General features: G+C 34.8%; 1 protein-coding gene and 1 long non-coding RNA gene across 3 annotated transcripts; one reads left to right on the plus strand and one right to left on the minus strand.

The window, feature by feature from the left end:
- The first annotated feature begins 401 nt into the window (after nt 1–401).
- On the plus strand, nt 402–18883 carry LOC134848082 (uncharacterized). 2 transcript variants are annotated; one of them, XR_010162892.1, is made up of 4 exons: nt 402–652; nt 12428–12553; nt 13410–13631; nt 18588–18883. It is a non-coding gene; the product is annotated as an uncharacterized LOC134848082 (long non-coding RNA). The 2 variants fall into 2 exon arrangements; XR_010162891.1 differs by having other exon boundaries at nt 12428–13631.
- Nucleotides 18884–22503: 3620 nt separating this feature from the next.
- On the minus strand, nt 22504–22893 carry LOC134848834 (uncharacterized). Its single transcript, XM_063866347.1, has one exon. It carries the CDS (start codon nt 22891–22893, stop codon nt 22504–22506), a length of 390 nt encoding a protein of 129 aa, XP_063722417.1.
- Between the last annotated feature and the right edge of the window lie 286 nt (nt 22894–23179).

The raw sequence follows: 23179 nt of genomic DNA on the forward strand, positions 1-23179 counted from the left end.
TACCAAAAAAATTCTTTTGGATTGGCCTAGAGTAAATAAATATGTATGAAACTTTAGAAAAATGTGTTGTAATGTAATCAACGCATAGTCAAAGGCAAAGCAAATTGATAATAAAGAGATCTTGAGAATTTAAGTCAATCGTTACCACCTCAGAAAGTAAGTCAATCGCTAAAACGGTCGTTTTATACAAAAAATAAGAACATCAGCTTTCAAAAAAAACATCAATTTTCCAAAACGAATAAAAACATTAGGCTTAAATTCGAGCACTCAAAAAACTGAAAAAACAGCAACAAAAACAGATTCATAAGCCCAATTGTTTTGACTTATAAAAAGATAAGCTGATTAAGCTAGCGTTTAACACAAGTTCTTAAAGTTGTTTTGCAGAATTTTGGACTCATCAGAAAGCCATCAGTTAGTATATTTTTGAGGTACCCTTATCATTTACGCGCTTGTTTGAACTGCCCATCTATCGTATTTCTATCCGGCTGAAGGTTACGATTTAACCCCGCTCAAAATTCTTTCGTCAATGAAGTTAGTTTATTGCTACTGTCCAAAATTCGATTATTTTGCTAAATCTGACGACGATACATACACAAGAATCGATAGACTGAACAATGAGCTTCCCAAACTGCAAAAAGAAATAGATGAAACGGCAATACAATTCAATATATATTTAAAGTATCGAAACGCCTCTCTGGCTTCAGAACGTGGGTGGGGGGACGCCCCATATTTTACACAACTTTTAGTTTACTCTCCTTACACATAATTTTTGAACTTCTCGGTGACTCGGCTCACAGGTTTGTTCAAGTCTTGGTGCGATTGTCTCATTTGAAATCTTTATTTCTTTAATTTAACGGTCATACCTGACCTCCACATTGTTAACATAATCCTAGAAGAAAAAAACTACAAAAAAGAGAACAAAAACGAACATATCAAGTTGAAAACGGAGACTTTTAACGGTAAGCGCATTGAAAAAGCCAACAAAAAGGTCGATTCAAAGCTCTATCTGGCGCTAGATAACAAAAAAGCGCCTATTTGCCTAAACAATTACCAAGGTGAAAGTCCTTTGGATTCGTTTTGCAGAAATTTTAGACTGATCAGAAAGCCAATTGTTACATTTGAATGCCTCAAGGGAAAGATAAAGCTTAGAACAATTTAGGGGAGCTTCAACGGAGATTAACAAGAAATGTGATATAGCCAGCAGAGAAGAAAAATGAATTAGCGATATCTTCATAAACAATCTGAAGAAATACGACTACCAAAAAAATTTATAGAAATTTCAATAAAAAAAAAATGAAGCCCTTAACTATGAAGACCTTAACTAAGCCCTAACTAAGGAACAGAGAGTATTAAACTATAACAAGATGACCAATAAAAATAAACCGACTGCATGTTATAACTCTGAAAACTATAATTTTGTAAACAGAGAGCCCACAATAGCTGTAAAACGAAGCAAACTGAGAAAAAAGTAAGAAATATCAGTTGTCAAGAATTTTCAGTTATCAAAAAATTTCCTTTGAATTGGCCTGGTGTAAATAAAAATATATGAAGCTTTAGAAAAAAGTGTTGTAATGTAATCAACGCATAGTCAAAGGCAAAGCAAATTGATAATAAAGAGATCCTGAGAATTTAAGTCAATCGTTACCACCTCAGAAAGTAAGTCAATCGCTAAAACGGTCGTTTTATACAAAAAATAAGAACATCAACTTTCAAAAAAAACATCAATTTTCCAAAACGAATAAAAACATTAGGCTTACATTCGAGCACTCAAAAAACTGAAAACACAGCAACAGAAACAGATTCATAAGCCCAATTGTTTTGACTTACAAGAAGATAAGCTGATTAAGCTAGCGTTTAACACAAGTTCTTAAAGTTGTTTTGCAGAATTTTGGACTCATCAGAAAGCCAATTGTTGCATTTGAAAGGCTCAAGGGAAAAATAAAGCTTGGAACACTTTACGGGAGCTTTAACGGAGGTTAACAAGAAATGTGATATAGCCAGCGGAGAAGAAAAATGAATTAGAGATGTCTTCATAAACAATCTGAAGAAATACGACTACTAAAAAAAATTGTAGAAATTTCACCACCTTATGAAGCCTAACTAAGCCCTAATTAAAGATCAGAGAGTATTAAACTATCTCAAGATAACAAATAAAATTAAACTGACTGCATATTATAACTCTGAAGATAACAATTAGAATTTTGTAAAAAGAGAGACCACAATATCTTTAAAACGATGGAATCTGAGAAAAAAGTAAAAAATGTCAATTGCCAAGAAACTTCAGTTACCAAAAAAATTCTTTTGGATTGGCCTAGAGTAAATAAATATGTATGAAACTTTAGAAAAATGTGTTGTAATGTAATCAACGCATAGTCAAAGGCAAAGCAAATTGATAATAAAGAGATCTTGAGAATTTAAGTCAATCGTTACCACCTCAGAAAGTAAGTCAATCGCTAAAACGGTCGTTTTATACAAAAAATAAGAACATCAGCTTTCAAAAAAAACATCAATTTTCCAAAACGAATAAAAACATTAGGCTTAAATTCGAGCACTCAAAAAACTGAAAAAACAGCAACAAAAACAGATTCATAAGCCCAATTGTTTTGACTTATAAAAAGATAAGCTGATTAAGCTAGCGTTTAACACAAGTTCTTAAAGTTGTTTTGCAGAATTTTGGACTCATCAGAAAGCCATTTGTTGCATTTGAAAGCCTCAAGGGAAAAATAAAGTTTGGAACAGTTTAGGGGAGCTTTAACGGAGGTTAACAAGAAATGTGATATAGCCAGCGGAGAATGATTTAGAGATATCTTCAGAAGCAATCTGAAGAAATACGATTACCAAAAAAATTTGTAGGAATTTCACCACCTTATGAAGTCTTAATTAAGCCTTAATTAAAGATCAGAGAGTATTAAACTATCTCATGATGATAAATAAAAGTAAACCGACTGCATATTAAAACTCTGAAAATATCCATTAGAATTTTGTAAAAAGAGAGCCCACAATAGCTGTAAAACGAAGGAATCTGAGAAAAAAAGTAAAAAGTGTAAATTGTCAAGAAACTTCAGTTTCCAAAAATGTTCCTTTGGATTGGCCTGGTATAAATAAATGTTTATGAAATTTTAGAAAAAAGTGTTGTTATGTAATCAGCGCATAGTCAAAGGCAAAACAAATTGATAATAACGAGATCCTGAGAATGTAAATTAATCGTTACCACTTCAGAAAATAAGTCAATCGCTAAGACAATCGTTTTATCCAAAAATAGAACATTTACTTTCAAAAGAACATCAGTTTTCCAAAAAGAATAAAAACATCAGGTTTCATCAGTAAGTCAAAAGTTTCGTATGCTTACATTCGAGCACTCAAAAAACAGAAAAAACAGCAACAAAAATAGAATCATAAGCCCAATTGCTTTGATTTACAAGAAGATAAGCTGATTAAGCTAGCGTTCAACACAAGTTCTTAAGGTTGATTTGCAAAATTTTGGACTCATCAGAAAACCAATTGTTGCATTTGAATGCCTCAAGGGAAAAATAAAGGTTGGAACAATTTAGGGGAGCTTTAACGGAGATTAACGATTAACAAGAAATGTGATATAGCCAGCGGAGAAGAAAAATGGATTAGAGATATCTTCATAAACAATCTGAAGAAATACGACTACCAAAAAAATTTATAGAAATTTCACCACCAATGAAGCCCTTAACTATGAAGACCTTAACTAAGCCCTAACTAAGGAACAGAGAGTATTAAACTATAACAAGATGACAAATAAAAATAAACCGACTGCATATTATAACTTTAAAAACCAGAATTTTGTAAACAGAGAGCCCACAATAGCTGTAAAACGAAGCAATCTGAGAAAAAAGTAAAAATATGTCAGTTGTCAAGAAACTTCAGTTACCAAAAATATTCCTTTGGATTGGCCTGGTGTAAATAACTTTGTATGAAACTTTAGAAAAAAGTGTTGTAATATAATCAACGCATAGTCAAAGGCAAAGCAAATTGATAATAACGAGATTCTGAGAACGTAAGTGAATCGTTACCACCTCAGAAAGTAAATCAATCGCTAAGACGGTCGTTTTATCCAAGAAAACAAGAACAACAACTTTCAAAAGAACATCAATTTTCCAAAAAGAATAAAAACATCAGGCTTCAGTAAGTCGAAGGTTTCGTATGCTTACATTCGAGCACTCAAAAAACTGAAAAAACAGCAACAAAAATAGATTCATAAGCCCAATTGTTTTGACTTACAAGAAGATAAGCTGAATAAGCTAGCGTTTAACACAAGTTCTTAAGGTTGTTTTGCAAAATTTTGGACTCATCAGAAAGCCAATTGTTGCATTTGAATGCCTCAAGGGAAAAATAAAGCTTGGAACAATTTAGGGGAGCTTTAAGGCAGGTTAACCAGAAATGTGATATAGCCAGCGGAGAAGAAAAATGAATTAGAGATATCTTCATAAACAATCTGAAGAAATACGATTACCAAAAAAAATTGTAGAAAATTAACCACCTTATGAAAACTAAAACTAAGCCTTAATTAAAGATCACAGAGTATTAAACTATCTCAGGATGACAAATAAAAGTAAACCGATTGCATATTATAACTCTGAAAATATTCATTAGAATTTTGTAAAAAGAGAGCCCACAATAGCTGTAAAACGAAGGAACCTGAGAAAAAAAGTAAAAAATTTCAATTGTCAAGAAACTTCAGTTACCAAAAATGTTCCTTTGGATTGGCCTGGTATAAATAAATATTTATGAAACTTTAGAAAAAAGTGTTGTAATGTAATCAGCGCATAGTCAAAGGCAAAACAAATTGATAATAACGAGATCCTGAGAAAGTAAGTCAATAAGTAAACTTTCAAAAGAACATCAATTTACAAAAATAATAAAACATCAGGCTTCAGTGAGTCAAAAGTTTTGTACGTTGACATTCGAGCACTCAAAAACTGAAAAAAAAATAGCAACAAAAATAGATTCGTGTGCCCAATTGTTTTGACTTACAAGAAAGATAAGCTGATTAAGCTAGCGTTTAACACAAGTTCTTAAATACTTAGATATTCTGAAATATGAAACAGATGCCAAACATACTCCAAGTTGTAGAGGAAGTGGCATCTCAAGTGTCTAAGATCTCCAAAAAGATCAAGAATAACCAGTTACTGTGGAATGAGCACAAAATGTTCCCACCAAGTCACCAAGTCTTATAAAAACTAACAATTTCTATTTGGTGTCCTTCTTTTCAAGTTGTGATAAACTAATAAGGTTGTTGGAAGCACGACTGAAGGGGGCTTTAATATGATATATCACTTAACCCAATCTAATGATTATTTGTGGTAACTGATTTTGCGTTAAAAAAAAAACAAAACAAATCGGAATACAAAATTGCTCTCCTTTTTTAATGGCCGGATCAATTATGACAAACTAGCTTGCAGTTCATAGACTGTTTTCCAAAAAAGCAATTTTCTTCTAGGAAAAAACCGAAGTTTTGATAGTTTTGATATAGCGGGAAGAAAGTAAACATGCACATAAAAAACTGAACAGGATTTTACGATTTTACCAGAAACCCAACAGGATGTGACTGAATTTTTTTTTGTATAAAAACTTGATTATTGGTTACTTTTTGTGCGAAAAGAGTGTTTCTCAGACTTTTGTCTAACATCATCTCTGGCCCAGTTCTTGAGTTTGATTATGTTTCTAAACTGTGTTTCGAACATACTTTATGTTAGACTTTCTGCTCGACTTTTTTCGACCCTACCTGTGGTCGACTTTGTGTTCGATCATGGATCGAAATAGTATTGGACTATGTTTTGACCATGTTTTTGACTATGTCTCGACTATACTTTATGTTAGACTTTATGCTCGACTATTTTTCGACCCTACCTGTGGTCGACTTTGTGTTCGATCATGGATCAAAATAGTATTGGACTATGTTTTGACCATGTTTTTGACTATGTCTCGACCAAGCTTTAAGTGAGACTTTCTGCTCGACTTTTTTCGACCCTACCTGTGGTCGACTTTGTGTTCGATCATGGATCGAATTAGTTTTGGACTATGTTTTGACCATGTTTTTGACTATGTCTCGACTATACTTTATGTTAGACTTTATGCTTGACTATTTTTCGACCCTACCTGTGGTCGACTTTGTGTTCGATCATGGATCGAATTAGTATTGGACTATGTTTTGACCATGTTTTTGACTATGTCTCGACCAAGCTTTAAGTGAGACTTTCTGCTCGACTATTTTTCGACCCTACTTGTTGTCGACTTTGTGTTCAATCATGGATCGAAATAGTATTGGACTATGTTTTGACCATGTTTTTGACTATGTCTCGACCAAGCTTTAAGTGAGACTTTCTGCTCGACTATTTTTCGACCGTACCTGTAGTCGACTTTGTGGTCGATCATGGATCGAAATAGTATTGGACTAGGACTATGTTTTGACCATGTTTTTGACTATGTCTCGACCATACTTTATGTTAGACTTTATGCTCGACTATTTTTCGACCCTACCTGTGGTCGACTTTGTGTTTGATCATGGATCGAAATAGTATTGGACTATGTTTTGACCATGTTTTTGACTATTTCTCGACCATACTTTAAGTGAGACTTTCTGCTCGACTATTTTTCGACCCTACCTGTGGTCGACTTTGTGTTCGATCATGGATCGAAATAGTATTGGACTCTGTTTTGACCATGTTTTTGACTATGTCTCGATCAAGCTCTAAGTGAGACTTTCTGCTCGAATATTTTTCGACCCTACCTGTGGCCGACTTTGTGTTCGATCATGGATCGAAATAGTATTGGACTATGTTTTGACCATGTTTTTGACTATGTCTCGACCAAGCTTTAAGTGAGACTTTCTGCTCGACTATTTTCGTCCCTACCTGTGGTCGACTTTGTGTTCGATCATGGATCGAAATAGTATTGGACTAGGACTATGTTTTGACCATGTTTTTGACTATGTCTCGACCATACTTTATGTTAGACTTTATGCTCGACTAATTTTCGACCCTACCTGTGGTCGACTTTGTGTTCGATCATGGATCGAAATAGTATTGGACTATGTTTTGACCATGTTTTTGACTATGTCTCGACCATACTTTAAGTGAGACTTTCTGCTCGACTATTTTTCGACCGTACCTGTGGTCGACTTTGTGTTCGATCATGGATCGAAATAGTATTGGACTAGGACTATGTTTTGACCATGTTTTTGACTATGTCTCGACCATACTTTATGTTAGACTTTATGCTCGACTAATTTTCGACCCTACCTGTGGTCGACTTTGTGTTCGATCATGGATCGAAATAGTATTGGACTATGTTTTGACCATGTTTTTGACTATGTCTCGACCATACTTTAAGTGAGACTTTCTGCTCGACTATTTTTCGACCCTACCTGTGGTCGACTTTGTGTTCGATCATGGATCGAAATAGTATTGGACTATGTTTTGACCATGTTTTTGACTATGTCTCGATCAAGCTTTAAGTGAGACTTTCTGCTCGACTATTTTGCGACCCTTCCTGTGGTCGACTTTGTGTTCGATCATGGACCGAAATAGTATTGGACTATGTTTTGACTATGTTTTTGACTATGTCTCGACCAAACTTTAAGTAAGACTTTCTGCTCGACTATTTTTCGACCCTTCCTGTGGTCGACTTTGTTTTGACCATGTTTTTGACTATGTCTCGACCAAGCTTTAAGTGAGACTTTCTGCTCGACTATTTTCGTCCCTACCTGTTGTCGACTTTGTGTTCAATCATGGATCGAAATAGTATTGGACTATGTTTTGACCATGTTTTTGACTATGTCTCGACCAAGCTTTAAGTGAGACTTTCTGCTCGACTATTTTTCGACCGTACCTGTGGTCGACTTTGTGTTCGATCATGGATCGAAATAGTATTGGACTAGGACTATGTTTTGACCATGTTTTTGACTATGTCTCGACCATACTTTATGTTAGACTTTATGCTCGACTAATTTTCGACCCTACCTGTGGTCGACTTTGTGTTCGATCATGGATCGAAATAGTATTGGACTATGTTTTGACCATGTTTTTGACTATGTCTCGACCATACTTTAAGTGAGACTTTCTGCTCGACTATTTTTCGACCCTACCTGTGGTCGACTTTGTGTTCGATCATGGATCGAAATAGTATTGGACTATGTTTTGACCATGTTTTTGACTATGTCTCGATCAAGCTTTAAGTGAGACTTTCTGCTCGACTATTTTGCGACCCTTCCTGTGGTCGACTTTGTGTTCGATCATGGACCGAAATAGTATTGGACTATGTTTTGACTATGTTTTTGACTATGTCTCGACCAAACTTTAAGTAAGACTTTCTGCTCGACTATTTTTCGACCCTTCCTGTGGTCGACTTTGTGTTCGATCATGGATCGAAATAGTATTGGACGATGTTTTGACCATGTTTTTGACTATGTCTCGACCAAGCTTTAAGTGAGACTTTCTGCTCGACTATTTTTCGACCCTACCTGTGGTCGACTTTGTGTTCGATCATGGATCGAAATAGTATTGGACTATGTTTTGACCATGTTTTTGACTATGTCTCGACCATACTTTATGTTAGACTTTATGCTCGACTATTTTTCGACCCTACCTGTGGTCGACTTTGTGTTCGATCATGGATCGAAATAGTATTGGACTATGTTTTGACCATGTTTTTGACTATGTCTCGACCATACTTTAAGTGAGACTTTCTGCTCGACTATTTTTCGACCCTACCTGTGGTCGACTTTGTGTTCGATCATGGATCGAAATAGTATTGGACTATGTTTTGACCATGTTTTTGACTATGTCTCGATCAAGCTTTAAGTGAGACTTTCTGCTCGACTATTTTTCGACCGTACCTGTGGTCGACTTTGTGTTCGATCATGGATCGAAATAGTATTGGACAAGGACTATGTTTTGACTATGTCTCGACCATACTTTATGTTAGACTTTATGCTCGACTATTTTTCGACCCTACCTGTGGTCGACTTTGTGTTCGATCATGGATCGAAATAGTATTGGACTATGTTTTGACCATGTTTTTGACTATGTCTCGACCATACTTTAAGTGAGATTTTCTGCTCGACTATTTTTCGACCCTACCTGTGGTCGACTTTTTGTTCGATCATGGATCGAATTAGTATTGGACTATGTTTTGACCATGTTTTGACTATGTCTCGATCAAGCTTTAAGTGAGACTTTCTGCTCGACTATTTTTCGACCCTTCCTGTGGTCGACTTTGTGTTCGATCATGGACCGAAATAGTATTGGACTATGTTTTGACTATGTTTTTGACTATGTCTCGACCAAACTTTAAGTAAGACTTTCTGCTCGACTATTTTTCGACCCTTCCTGTGGTCGACTTTGTGTTCGATCATGGATCGAAATAGTATTGGACTATGTTTTGACCATTTTTTTGACTATGTCTCGACCATACTTTAAGTGAGACTTTCTGCTCGACTATTTTTCGACCCTACCTGTGGTCGACTTTGTGTTCGATCATGGACCGAAATAGTATTGGACTATGTTTGACCATGTTTTTGACTATGTCTCGACCAAGCTTTAAGTGAGACTTTCTGCTCGACTATTTTTCGACCCTACTTGTGGTCGACTTTGTGTTGATCATGGATCGAAATAGTATTGGACTATGTTTTGACCATGTTTTTGACTATGTCTCGACCAAGCTTTAAGTGAGACTTTCTGCTCGACTATTTTTTGACCCTACCTGTGGTCGACTTTGTGTTCGATCATGGATCGAAATAGTATTGGACTATGTTTTGACCATGTTTTTGACTATGTCTCGACCATACTTTATGTTAGACTTTAAGCTCGACTATTTTTCGACCCATCCTGTGGTCGACTTTGTGTCCGATCATGGACCGAAATAGTATTGGACTATGTTTTGACCATGTTTTTGACTATGTCTCGACCAAGCTTTAAGTGAGACTTTCTGCTCGACTATTTTTCGACCCTACCTGTGGTCGACTTTGTGTTGATCATGGATCGAAATAGTATTGGACTATGTTTTGACCATGTTTTTGACTATGTCTCGACCAAGCTTTATGTGAGACTTTCTGCTCGTTTATTTTTCGACCCTACCTGTGGTCGACTTTGTGTTCGATCATGGATCGAAATAGTATTGGACTATGTTTTGACCATGTTTTTGACTATGCCTCGACCAAGCTTTGAGTGAGACTTTATGCTCGACTATTTTTCGACCCTACTTGTGGTCGACTTTGTGTTCGATCATGGATCGAAATAGTATTGGACTATGTTTTGACCATGTTTTTGACTATGTCTCGACCATACTTTATGTTAGATTTTATGCTCGACTATTTTTCGACCCTACCTGTGGTCGACTTTGTGTTCGATCATGGATCTAAATAGTATTGGACTATGTTTTGACCATGTTTTTGACTATGTCTCGACCAAGCTTTAAGTGAGACTTTCTGCTCGACTATTTTTCGACCCTACCTGTGGTCGACTTTGTGTTCGATCATGGATCGAAAAAGTATTGGACTTTGTTTTGACCATGTTTTTGACTATGTCTCGACCATACTTTATGTTAGACTTTATGCTCGACTATTTTTCGACCCTACCTGTGGTCGACTTTGTGTTCGATCATGGATCGAAATAGTATTGGACTATGTTTTGACCATGTTTTTGACTATGTCTCGACCAAGCTTTAAGTGAGACTTTCTGCTCGACTATTTTTCGACCCTACCTGTGGTCGACTTTGTGTTCGATCATGGATCGAAATAGTATTGGACTATGTTTTGACCATGTTTTTGACTATGTCTCGACCATACTTTATGTTAGATTTTATGCTCGACTATTTTTCGACCCTACCTGTGGTCGACTTTGTGTTCGATCATGGATCGAAATAGTATTGGACTATGTTTTGACCATGTTTTTGACTATGTCTCGACCAAGCTTTAAGTGAGACTTTATGCTCGACTATTTTTCGACCCTACCTGTGGTCGACTTTGTGTTCGATCATGGATCGAAATAGTATTGGACTTTGTTTTGACCATGTTTTTGACTATGTCTCGACCATACTTTATGTTAGACTTTATGCTCGACTATTTTTCGACCCTACCTGTGGTCGACTTTGTGTTCGATCATGGATCGAAATAGTATTGGACTATGTTTTGACCATGTTTTTGACTATGTCTCGACCAAGCTTTAAGTGAGACTTTCTGCTCGACTATTTTTCGACCCTACCTGTGGTCGACTTTGTGTTCGATCATGGATCGAAATAGTATTGGACTATGTTTTGACCATGTTTTTGACTATGTCTCGACCAAGCTTTAAGTGAGACTTTATGCTCGACTATTTTTCGACCCTACCTGTGGTCGACTTTGTGTTCGATCATGGATCGAAATAGTATTGGACTATGTTTTGACCATGTTTTTGACTATGTCTCGACCATACTTTATGTTAGACTTTCTGCTCGACTATTTTTCGACCCTACCTGTGGTCGACTTTGTGTTCGATCATGGATCGAAATAGTATTGGACTATGTTTTGACCATGTTTTTGACTATGTCTCGACCAAGCTTTAAGTGAGACTTTCTGCTCGACTATTTTTCGACCCTACCTGTGGTCGACTTTGTGTTCGATCATGGATCGAAATAGTATTGGACTATATTTTGACCTTAAATGATGAAAATTTAAAACCTTAAAATTTTTTTTTTTGGTTTTTGGTGTTAACAAAAATGAGAACGCTTCTGTAAAAATAGTTGAAAACTAGAATTTCCAGTTCATGATATATTTCTCATTATGAAGATCTCTTATATAAACTGTTGTTTAAATCATTAGTTTTCTTGTTGAAGCATTTAATAATGTTTCATCAAAGTCAATTTTTGATATCGAATAGAAGCATTGAAAATTTTTTTTCCACATCATAAAACTAAATTTTTTTTTTGCAGTACTTAGCTGTCGGCCGGCTGTATTTTTTTTGATCAACTTGATATGTTTTATGTGCGCAATGACTGTTTTCCATCTATGATCAGAGTTTTCCGTTCTGATTTTTTGCCTGATTTTGGATTTTTTTTTGGTTTTGAACAACTCAGGAGATATAAATCAGTAGTACTGTGGGGCTGTTAGTACTAGAAAAGTTTCTAGAGGCTCGAGTTACCTTTTACAAAAAAAACACCAAAAATGCTAGCAAAATTTTGAAAAACAGAAGTTTTTTGGTTTCTTTTTCGATGAACGAATTTTCCCTTATTTATTAGGAGCGAAAAAATCAAGGTGATAAATTTCCGTAAAGATTCGAACACCCACAACCCCTCCTCTCCCTCCAAATCAGCTACAGCTCGTTTGTCTAACTTGAGTGAAAAATCCCCAGTCTCGTTGTTTTGAATTATTAAGTAATTGCGTAAGTAAACTACAGCAAAATATTGAGAATTGTACTGCTGAAAGAACCCGGAATGGAGAATTGCGAACCCGCGCAAGCCAAATGCCGAAAGTCACGTGCCCTTGAACACGGCAGGGCTTTGCAGATTCATAGAGGTACCTCGTAAAAACTCGAAGTTGCCCCGGTTTGAGGTTATATTATGATAGATGGGACCCAAAAATAACTAAAGAACTTGGAAAAAGCACAGAATAACTTTGCTCGCTGATTTCTTAAAACTTCCACGCTCTGAACGACTTCGGCTCACTTTTGCATTTGGCCTAAAATGACCAAACTGTTGATTGATCTTTCCGCAAGTAATTTCAACCAATCATCTTTGAGTATTACAACTCAATTTTCAAAATAACATCCTAGTTTTTTTGGCAGAACTTTTTATACTATTGACAATATCGATGCTCGAACTTGAAGTTTAATAATTTTTGTGTTTTGCAAGTGCGTTTTGTAAAGCTGTTAGGATATTAAGTTTTGAAAAAGGACCATTTGGGTTAATTATTGTGCGGTCTATTTATATTTCTAAGAATGACTAGACAGCAATTCAATTCAGCTAAAAGTGTGGGGTAAGAAAATTTTTAAAAGTGTTTTTTTTTTCAGTTAACAAAAAAAGTTTTCTCTAATTTGTTTCTAAAAACCATTTTGCTACAGTCGCATTTTACGGCATAAGAATCAGGGTTTTGTCCTCATACGAGCAGTCGTCTTAATTTAGAGAATCATGAATCGGCCATAAATCAATTGATTTTCTAATTAGACAAAAGCGTCATTTTTAACTTTTTGGACGAGTTTTCCCAAAAAAATGATAAGGGTCGCGCTGCCCTCAAATTTCGTAATTTCGTTGGATCGACAAACAGTTTTCAAAATAAATTGGGTCGATTGACCATTCATGCATAGGGTGAAACTGAGCCAAAAAGAGGCTGTTCGCTAGGGTCGAAATGCGTCTGTGATTCACATTATTGAAAAACGCAATCCATCTGTCACAATTGAACCTCGCCTTAGATTCCGGAGAGCGTTTTACCTGGAAAGAAAGCGCCCTTCAAATACTGTATGGGTCAATTGGAAATATTCAGCAGCTCTATCATTGAGAGCTTGTGGTACAAAACTGTGCGCAGCATTGCATTGGATTTTATGGGAACAGTGTCAACTTCAACTTCTCACTTCCTTGCATATGGCGACCTGAAGATATGTGGTTGGGCTCGTGCATGCACGCATACTTCAAAAGTATGTGACACTTTATTTACAATAGTCGGCACAAACGGATGTATGCGAAATACGCAGGCACACATCTCACTGAGCTTCTATATTCAGTTGTACCAGAGCTTGGCATAACTTATAGTGAATCTTCTTATCAATCCCCCCTAGGGTATCTACTAAAGAATTCCACCCCTATAAATAAAAGCAGTGAACGAGCATTCTGTTCATAATTCGAACTTTGCTGCATTCTGATTGGTCAAAAAATCAATTTGATCTACCTAATATTTCTAGGAAGGTGTATTTGTTTGTTAGGCCAACTTAGTCAATTTTTGACTAGTCAGAATGCAGCAAAATTCGAGTTTCAAATGGAAAGATCTAGTACTAGCTAACTGTTTTTTTTATAGAGGTATAGGGGTGGCAAATCTTTAGTAGAAAACCTTGGGGGGGGGATTGTTAGGTAGATCCACTGTAAGTTTCGCCACGCTAGTAATTGAATTGTTAAGTAGACCCCTTTATAGTCTCATAATAGTAGACTAGCACTAAATCTTAAGACGAGTATTATTACTAATAGTAGACTAGCGGTAATACTGACCCCTCGGGTTGACCAAAATGCTTATCCCACAATTTTTATATATGAAAAAATGCTTATCATACAATTTTCTATAATTCCATAGATACAAAAAATGTTAAGAAAACTCTAAGAAAAGCATTTTTCATAAATAGAATTTGTAGGACAAGCATTTTTTTCATAACCAAAAAAGTTGATTTTTTAAAAATATTATTTCACAAAATTCTTTTGGGATGTGTTTGTGACCGAACACAAGTGACCAAACCCATAGTTTATTTAAAACTAGAGTCACTAAGGGGTAGATCGTCTGGCATTTACAATGTATTGGAAACGACCTGAATAGTGTAAAAGTTCTTTTCAAAAATCACACATTAAAAGCATCAAACTTTAGTTCGAATCTTCATTCAATGATTTTTTATGATTAGAACTTTTCCATACGCTTGATGTATGGAATTGTATGATAAGCATTTTTGGTTTTTTGTGGTCAACCCGAGTCACTATCTATTACAGCAGATATTTTCTAAAATGCTAATTTATAGAACAATCAAACTGAGAAACTATCATTTGTTTACCGCCTTTGTTCCTTTATTGGCAAAAACACCTTCAATTTTTTGTTACTAAGTTCACTTTCTGAATCGCCACCATTATAAATAACAGCAGTAAGCTAGCACTAGAAAGTTTTGTTTGTAATCTGAACGTTGCTGCATTTTGATGAATCGAAGAAGTGAATAACTGATTCTAATCAAAAACTAATCCACGAATATATATTAGCTTAATTAATTGGATCAACCGTACAATTCCCCCCCCCCAATCGATTTAGGAAGCAAAAAATTTGGATTTTTTATAAGCTAACTTCGATTATAGCCTAGATTTGTTCACATTTAAGCATATCGAAAAAAAAGTTGTTATAGAACATTAATCTAGGTATTTAAGAGCATACAAATGCAATTCCGCATAAAAAATGTTAAAAGTAGTATTATTTGCGGGTTTCTATGAAATGCTTTTTATATACAAACTTAATTTTCAAAATTAATACATGCTTGGGCGGGGCCTTCTAAGGTAGCTCACTTGGAGGGGGAGAGATTTTACGGTTGATCCACTAAATTAAGATAGTCAATTTATCGTTCAATCAGAATGCAGAAAAAATTGATGCATAAATAGTACGCTATAGAGCTAGTTTAATGCTTTTATCTGCAGGGGTGGCACTATTATATAGATATCATAGGGGGGAATTGATGCCAATTTAGTGATTGTTAATTAGATCCTTCATTGTGTATTTTGAGCGGCACTACTATTATGAGACTATGAAGGATCTAATTAACAATTATTAAATTGGCATCAATTCTCCCCTATGATATCTACATAATAGTGCCACCCCTGCAGATAAAAGCATTAAACTAGCTCTAGAGCGTACTATTTATGCATCAATTTTTTCTGCATTCTGATTGAATGAAAAATTGACAACTCAAAAGAGACAAAAAGAAAAAAGTGGGCTGTGAATACAAACTTGAACAGTATTTAAAATGGGGGAGTTCAACAGTGCCGAAGTACAACAGTGCCGAAAATGAAAGTGTTCAACAGTGCCGAAATTTGATGATTGTGCTCACTGTTGATCAATAATTTTGTTTTCGGCACTCTTGAATTTCGTCACTGTTGAACGCCCCTCTAAGGGCATCAGAACCGTGCCAAAAAACAACAGTGCCGAAAATGATTCATTGTTCAACAGCTGAAAATGATCAGTTTTCAACACTGTTGAACACTTTTTCATTTTCGGCACTGCTGTACTTCGGCACTGTTGTACTGCCCCATTTAAAACTGTTTAAAAACAACTAAACTGATCGATAAGGAGTTGGATCTGATCCATACAGAAATTAAGGGGAAATTATGAAAAACAGTAAAGCCAACAAAAAGCAAGCCAACCAATTGGAAGAAAAATATTAGCGAGTTTTCAATCATCGTCTAGTGTGAATGACAAGGAGAATTTAATAGGCTATTATGAGAGAAAGTAAATAAAAAAAAGCAAGGCGACCGATTGGAAGAACTTTATTAGCCGAATTTCGAACAACTACTTATAACAGCAGTATTATTTTTTTCTCTTCGATTTGAGGGCAAACAAAATGTGAAAAGTTTATTCGTTTTCACATTTTCATTAATTACCCGCCAAAATCCTTCTTTTTTGTTAGTTATTAGGCTCACTGCCTGAATTGCTATTCCTATAAATAAAAGCAGTAAACAGCACTGTGTAGTAGCACTGTAGTTCCTTGTAATAGCAAAAGCAGTGTACTAGCACTGTCTATTAAATTCTTTGTCTAACTAAGATCCTTCTTGTTGTCCTTCACCCGATTAAATTGTAACAAATTTAATTCACCCGGGTTGACCAAAACTTCTTATCATACAATTTCTATATATGAGAAACTTCTTGTCATACAATTTCATACAATTCCATACGTACAGAAAATTGTATGAAAACTCTATGATAAGCATTTTTTGGTATATGAAAATTGTATGATAAGTGTTTTTCCATAAACCAAAAATTTTGGTTTTTTCTTTCTAAATTTAGTTTCTGATAAATTTTTGGTTGTGTTTGCAACCCAACACAAGTGACAAAGACCTTGGTTACTCAAAGCACCAAAGGTTGGACGGTCTTGCATTTACAATGCATATAAAACGACCTGAATTGGGCTGTCTTTCACAATTAATATAACAAAAGTAACAAACTTTTATTTTTTGGCAAAATTTTTCAATGATGATTAGTTTAAATTTTTGAATTTTCAAATTATCATACATTGATCAAGGCATACATAAACACATAAACACAAACGACATAAGAATTTTCAGCGTTTTTGAAAAAAAAATTAGGTGAAAAGAAAATAAAAGCCAATATTATCGTATCCAGGACTACGTTATACACACAAAAAACTAAATTTTGCATGCAAAAAATTTTTTTCGAAAAATGTTTATTTGCGTACAAAATTCGATTTGCGGTTGAAAAAAAAAACAAAAAAAATTTTGGGCCAAATTTTCAAAATTACAGAAAATTTTTTTTGTGTCGCCATCAAAAAATTGCCAGTAATACAATTTCCATATATAGGAATTGTATGATAAGCATTTTTTTCAAAAAACAAAAACCTCGTTTTTTTTATCACCAGACTGTTTTATTACAATCAAACAGCCACAGAAATAAGTTTATATCTTTTTTCAACCAGTTTTAGAAATTGTATGAAAATTGTATGACAAGCTTTTTTCCACACACTTGATGTATGGATTTGTATAATAAGCATTTTTGGTGTATGGAGGTCAACCCGGGCATAAATAAAATATCTAATTAACTTTAAACAACATAATTTATGTTGTTTAAAGTTGAAAACAGTTTATAATGTTGAAAACAGTTTATTATATGGGCTCTTAATATTTTAACTCAACCTTTTCTGTTATTTTGCTCTTTTTGAAACAAGTGTTTTTCATTTTTATGATAATGACTTCCCGCACTGAAGTTTCATGGATAATAATCGATTATATTGAATTTTTATTGTCAGTCTCTACAAAATAACAAAAAGTAATTGGTTATAATCGATTTAAATGGATTATAATGATAATATTTTTTAAGCAATAGAATCCCAATATAATCGATTATATTCCATTTTCAAAAAAAGTTATCAAAAGAAAAAAAATCCATTTCAATCGATTATAATGGATTATAATCCATTTATTCAAATCTTTTTGTTTGTTGCTTTCTTTTTTTCATAATTTTGTTAAAGTTAAGTTAGTTATTTTGTTCTCTCGCTTAATTTCATTTTTTCCTATTTTCAATCGAGTTATTGAAAAATTACAAAAAGTAACCTATAGATCCCACACCAATACCTCCCAGGGGGGTACTGGTGACGTGAGGAGCTGGTCAAAAATGCTGTTTTTGGGCACTTTTTGGAAAATTACTACATATTGGTCGCCCCTGGATGAACGTGTTCGTTCGAGTTTTGCAGAAAGTTGCAGAAATTAGAGTCATTATTTACAAAATTTAATCAATTTTCATGGAATTTATGTACAAAAAATGATCCATTATATTGAAAAAAAAAATGAATTATAATCAATTATTACCCATGAAACTTCGGTGCGGGTTTTCTTTCCTAGAAACAAAACAGACACATCGTTGATCTTTTTTGGTACTGTTTTACGGCATCGAATTCAGCCTAGCGAACATTTTTTAACGGCTCGCAGCAATACCATCAAAAATATTGATTCAATTGCTGGCAGAGAAAATGGATTTTGAGCCTATCAAAACTTTTCGGTTTGTTAAAAAGCTAGAAGGTTAAGAGCTTTTTCTGAGGGCTTGTTGAATAGCTGCGCAGTTTGCAAACGAGAAAGCCGATGGCTCTATATAAATTGTACCGCCTATTGTAAAACTTGCGCACCTGAAGGTCCACTGGTTATAAGAGATATAACGAGTGGAGTTGCCCAATGGGATTATCGGGAACCTCTTACGGTTTCCAAGCACCCTCATGATCACGTAGTCATCGTTGACCGAAAAACACCAGATGCACTTAGAGAAGCTGACAGGTTTTATAAACAATTACACCAGAAGTAATCAATTGGACCAGAAGTCATCGCAGGTTTTATAAACAATTAGACCAGACACGAAATCGAGCTGAACTTATTGAATAAATTCCTATTTTGACTCCAAGATTTGTACAAATTTGTAATCCATTCGTTAGAGTATCCAACTTGTAACTGTTTTATAACATTATCAAATGAATTGAAATCATTTTTGATGAATTCGATGATTTTTTTTCTATTTTCAGATCCCCAAATTATGAAGCTGCAACTTGTTTTTAGATTACAAACTTAGACTGACAAATTTTCCGAGAAAAATTTATTCAAAATTTTTTTACGAGCAAAATTTATTCAATCTTTTTTCAATCAAATAGAAAAAAGTTCAGAAAGATTCCGCCGTTTTCTTTGCAAGCAGTAGAGGTTATGAGGACAGCTTCATCACTTAGGAGGCGATTTCTACAAAAAAGAATTTTGAAAAGAGATGAAAATTGTTTGCCTACAAATTGCGTGAGAAAAATAAAATTGTTTGCAGACAACAGTTAATTTTCGGTAGCCAAGAAATTTAGAAGTCAATCATGCATAATGTATTCAATTCAAAACTCTTCTGTAATATTCGGATTTGACATTTAATGTTCTTTTAAACTAATTGTTATGATAGGTTTTGTCAGTTTATGTCCTTTTTTCATTTATGAAACTTGACTCATATGAAAAATCTTTGTTGCCTCTTTCCTTTTTTTTAGCAGTGGCGTCTAAAACTCCAGATCTGTAATATATAAATTTCTTCCAGTATGTTTTTTGTAGCATCCGTCTAATTTGCTTATTGTCTAATTTCCTAGCCCCCACATTGCCTAAGTTTTGGTCACGAACAAACAAATGCTTATAAACTGTCAGTAATTAAATACCCGTGACTCATGATTGAGACTGGAGTTAATTAGAACGATTCAAACGTTTCAAGCAAATGATTTTCCATTCATAAATGGAAATCCAATTTTTGAGGAAGTATGTTTTTTTAAACATCATTTTTGTTCATGCTGGTTTTCTCGCTTTTAGATCTATAACTTGTTTTTCCCTAGTTTGTTTTAGTTATTAAAGTTCTTCTCAGCGAAACTTTGTTCAACTATTTTGTCTGTTAACTATGTTCCCGGGATGACCGAAACTTCTTATCATACAATTCCCATATATGAGAAACTTCTTATCATACAATTCCATACAATGCCATACGTACAGAACATTGTATGAAATCTCTATGATAAACATTTTTCCATAAATGAAAATTGTATGATAGATGTTTTTCCATAAACCAAAAATTTTGATTTTTTCTGTCTAAATTTATTTTCTGAAGAGTTTTCGGTTGTGTTTGCAGCCGAACACAATTAACAAAGACCTTGGTTACTCAAAGCACCAAAGGTTGGACGGTCTTTGCATTATCTGAGTTAGGCTGTCTTTCACAATTTATATAACAAAAGCAACAAGCTTTTAGTTTTTGACAAAATCTTTTAATGAAGATTATTTTGAATTTTTGATTTTTCAAATTATCAGACATTGATCAAGGCATATATAAACACCCCATACAAAGAAAATAGGAATTTTCAGCGTTTTTGAAGAAAAAAAATAAGTCAAAAGAAAATAAAAGCCAATATTATTGTAACCAGGACTACGTTATGCACACAAAAAATTAAATTTTGCATGCAAAAAAAATTTTTTTCGAAGAACGTTTGTTTGCGTACGAAATTCGATTTGCGGTTAAAAAAAACAAAAAGTTTTTGGGCCAAATTTTCAAAATTTTTGTGTCGCCTTCGAAAAAAGGCCAGTCATACAATTTCCATATATGGGAATTGAATGATAAGCATTTTTTTCAAAAAACAAAAACCTCGGTTTTTTTTTTACCAGAGTGTTTTTATAAGAATCAAACAGCCACAGAACTAAAATTATATCTTTTCTCAACCATTTTTAGAAATTGTATGAAAATTGTATGACAAGCATTTTCCCATACACTTGATGTATGGAAATGTATGATAAGCATTTTTGGTGTATGGAGGTCAACCAGGGTTTTCATTTCATTCAATTTATCAATTGCATAACTCCGTGCTTATAACTTGACGAAAACTCCTATTCAAAAAATTAGGATAACCCGAAACTTTCATCAAGGACTTTGAAGTTTGGACTCATTGCTGCTGTGAAGAAAACTTAAAGGCTAACAAGACTGCTCATATCAGGGTGAGGCCCTAATTGTTCCGACTGCCTCTTAAGGTCTATGGAGCAGTAATAACAAGGAAAAACTAAATGAAATGAAACAAAAAGAAAAAAAAATCCTAAAATATGAAACTTTTTATGGAAATTATCTCCCCGCACGCCATATGAAATACAAAAGAATAGATTTCTCCCCTTGTAATAAATCAATTAGGGCAAATAAGCTTCTTTCAAGTAAATTGGAACGATTTCTAAGACTGGTTAACACTCCGCTTACGCGTCAAAAGCGCAAAATACATCGCGCGTTAATTGTCCCAAATTGGCCAAAATGGCAATCTTTAAACCCTCGTATCTTTATGAAAAATGATCACAAGTGAAATATTTTTTCAATTTTGAGCTAAGGTCAACAATACTTTTCGAATGATATTTTTAAAAATTCCGTCAAAAATGGCTAGATAAGAAGTCGAAACTTGTCTGAGAAAAAAAAAACCACCCCGAGCACAAATATTCCGTAACTAGCAACAGCACAGACTAGCAACAGCACAAACTACGGAAAAAATCAACTTTTCCTTGTTCCCACTAAAACGATGGAACAAAATAAATTCTTGAATAAACCATTCAAACAAACTTTCCATATCACAGATATAAAACACAATATCATCGGAATCCCATTTATCACTAAAAATATACCAACTTTTAATACTTTAGTGTGTAAATTTATTATAAAAGAAAAATATACAAGGATGAATAACACAGCTTTAACATTCTTTCAAAGAATGAACAAATGACCACTATTTTCTCAAAATTTTACCCAATATACAAAACAGAACGAAAACACCTAAAACCACTATCAAGTTATCTGTATGAACTCTCAATCAAACAAGTTCATCAATATGACAAAAGTCAAAACGAACAACATCTTTATATGTCTGGCCTTGAATTTAGACCAATTCATAAGTTTTTTCGAGTAAACATTTCATCTATTAAGCCCATGAAACACTCAAACTCCGACATCATTTCCTTGCATATTTATAATAATTCACCATAAAAAAAACCCTACATCTAGGACTTTTAGGTTATTGTGAAACAAACGCAACAACTTCTCGTAGGCGTTTCCTGTCGATTGTTCTCCCTTACATGAGCTTCCAGCCATCGTATCGCCATCATAACTGCAACTATCACTATCGTTAGGGGCCGTGATGAGTCTGGTAAACCCATGAAGAGCAGCTCTCCACAGTCCCAGATCAACACCAGATTACTGCGCCTGGGATACCACCAGGATTGTAGCAAGCAATGGCAGGGGAACTCATCATGTGTCAACATGATGCTCCTCCAATTACGCTTTCCCGGCGCTTCCAGTATTGGTTCCACTTCCATCATCACTCGGTGGATTTCATCAATTTCGTCTACTGCATTGTAATCCGATACTGTTGATCATTTCTGTTTCTGTCATTGAAAATCACTAAAGTTCCCACTGACGTATCCCATAAACTTCTTTCCCAGTATCGATCCTCTGTTGTCCACGCGTAACTTCAAGGGAGCGCTCCCCAAGTATGCACGGTACTTTTCCACGAAAGTGACTACTGCAAACATTTATGCTTTTGGTGTACCATATTTCATCTCAGTGTCACTCAAGGCCTTGCTGCCATATGCAATGGGACGGAGAACCGTTTTTCCATTCCATTCTTGCTCCTGATGCAATATTCCTGAGATGGCTACTTCCGATGGGTCTGTGTCAAAAACATACATGCCGTTTTCTGTAGGCATGCCTAGCACTGGCGCTTCACACAGTTCCCGCTTTATGTTCTCGAAGGCAACCTGTGCTTCATCGTTCCATTCGAACTTCTTTCCTTTGTTGCGCATCATCCTCTGCATTGGATGCACCTTGTCTGCATAACCTTTGATGAATTCACGGTAATAATTGGCAAACCCTAGGAAGCTCATTAGCTGTGTGTCCGTTCTCGGAGCCTCCCATGTCAACATGTCAGCATTGTAAGCGGATTCTGAACGGGCCAAAATCAGATCCGAAACGTTGCTACTTTTCTTCGATCATCTTTGTTGTTTTGAGTCCACAAACAAATGACAAAAACATGGTAAGGCATGAGGAATGCGCAACAGCATTTGTGGAATCCTTGAACAAATACTTAGACTTTTGTATAGTAAAAAATGATCTTTTCACAACCCCAAAAAACGGGTTCTAATTGCTTTTTTCGGAAATTTTTATGGTTTGTAGTGTCTTGCGAAAATCCATCTTTGTCCTTCTAAATCA

Source organism: Symsagittifera roscoffensis, chromosome 6, assembly GCF_963678635.1.
Source record: "Symsagittifera roscoffensis chromosome 6, txSymRosc1.1, whole genome shotgun sequence".
Classification (NCBI taxonomy): domain Eukaryota; kingdom Metazoa; phylum Xenacoelomorpha; order Acoela; family Convolutidae; genus Symsagittifera; species Symsagittifera roscoffensis.

Excerpts from the sequence above, each read along its gene's own strand:
- LOC134848834 (XM_063866347.1), bottom strand. The coding sequence starts at position 22,893 with ATGTTGACATGGGAGGCTCCGAGAACGGACACACAGCTAATGAGCTTC.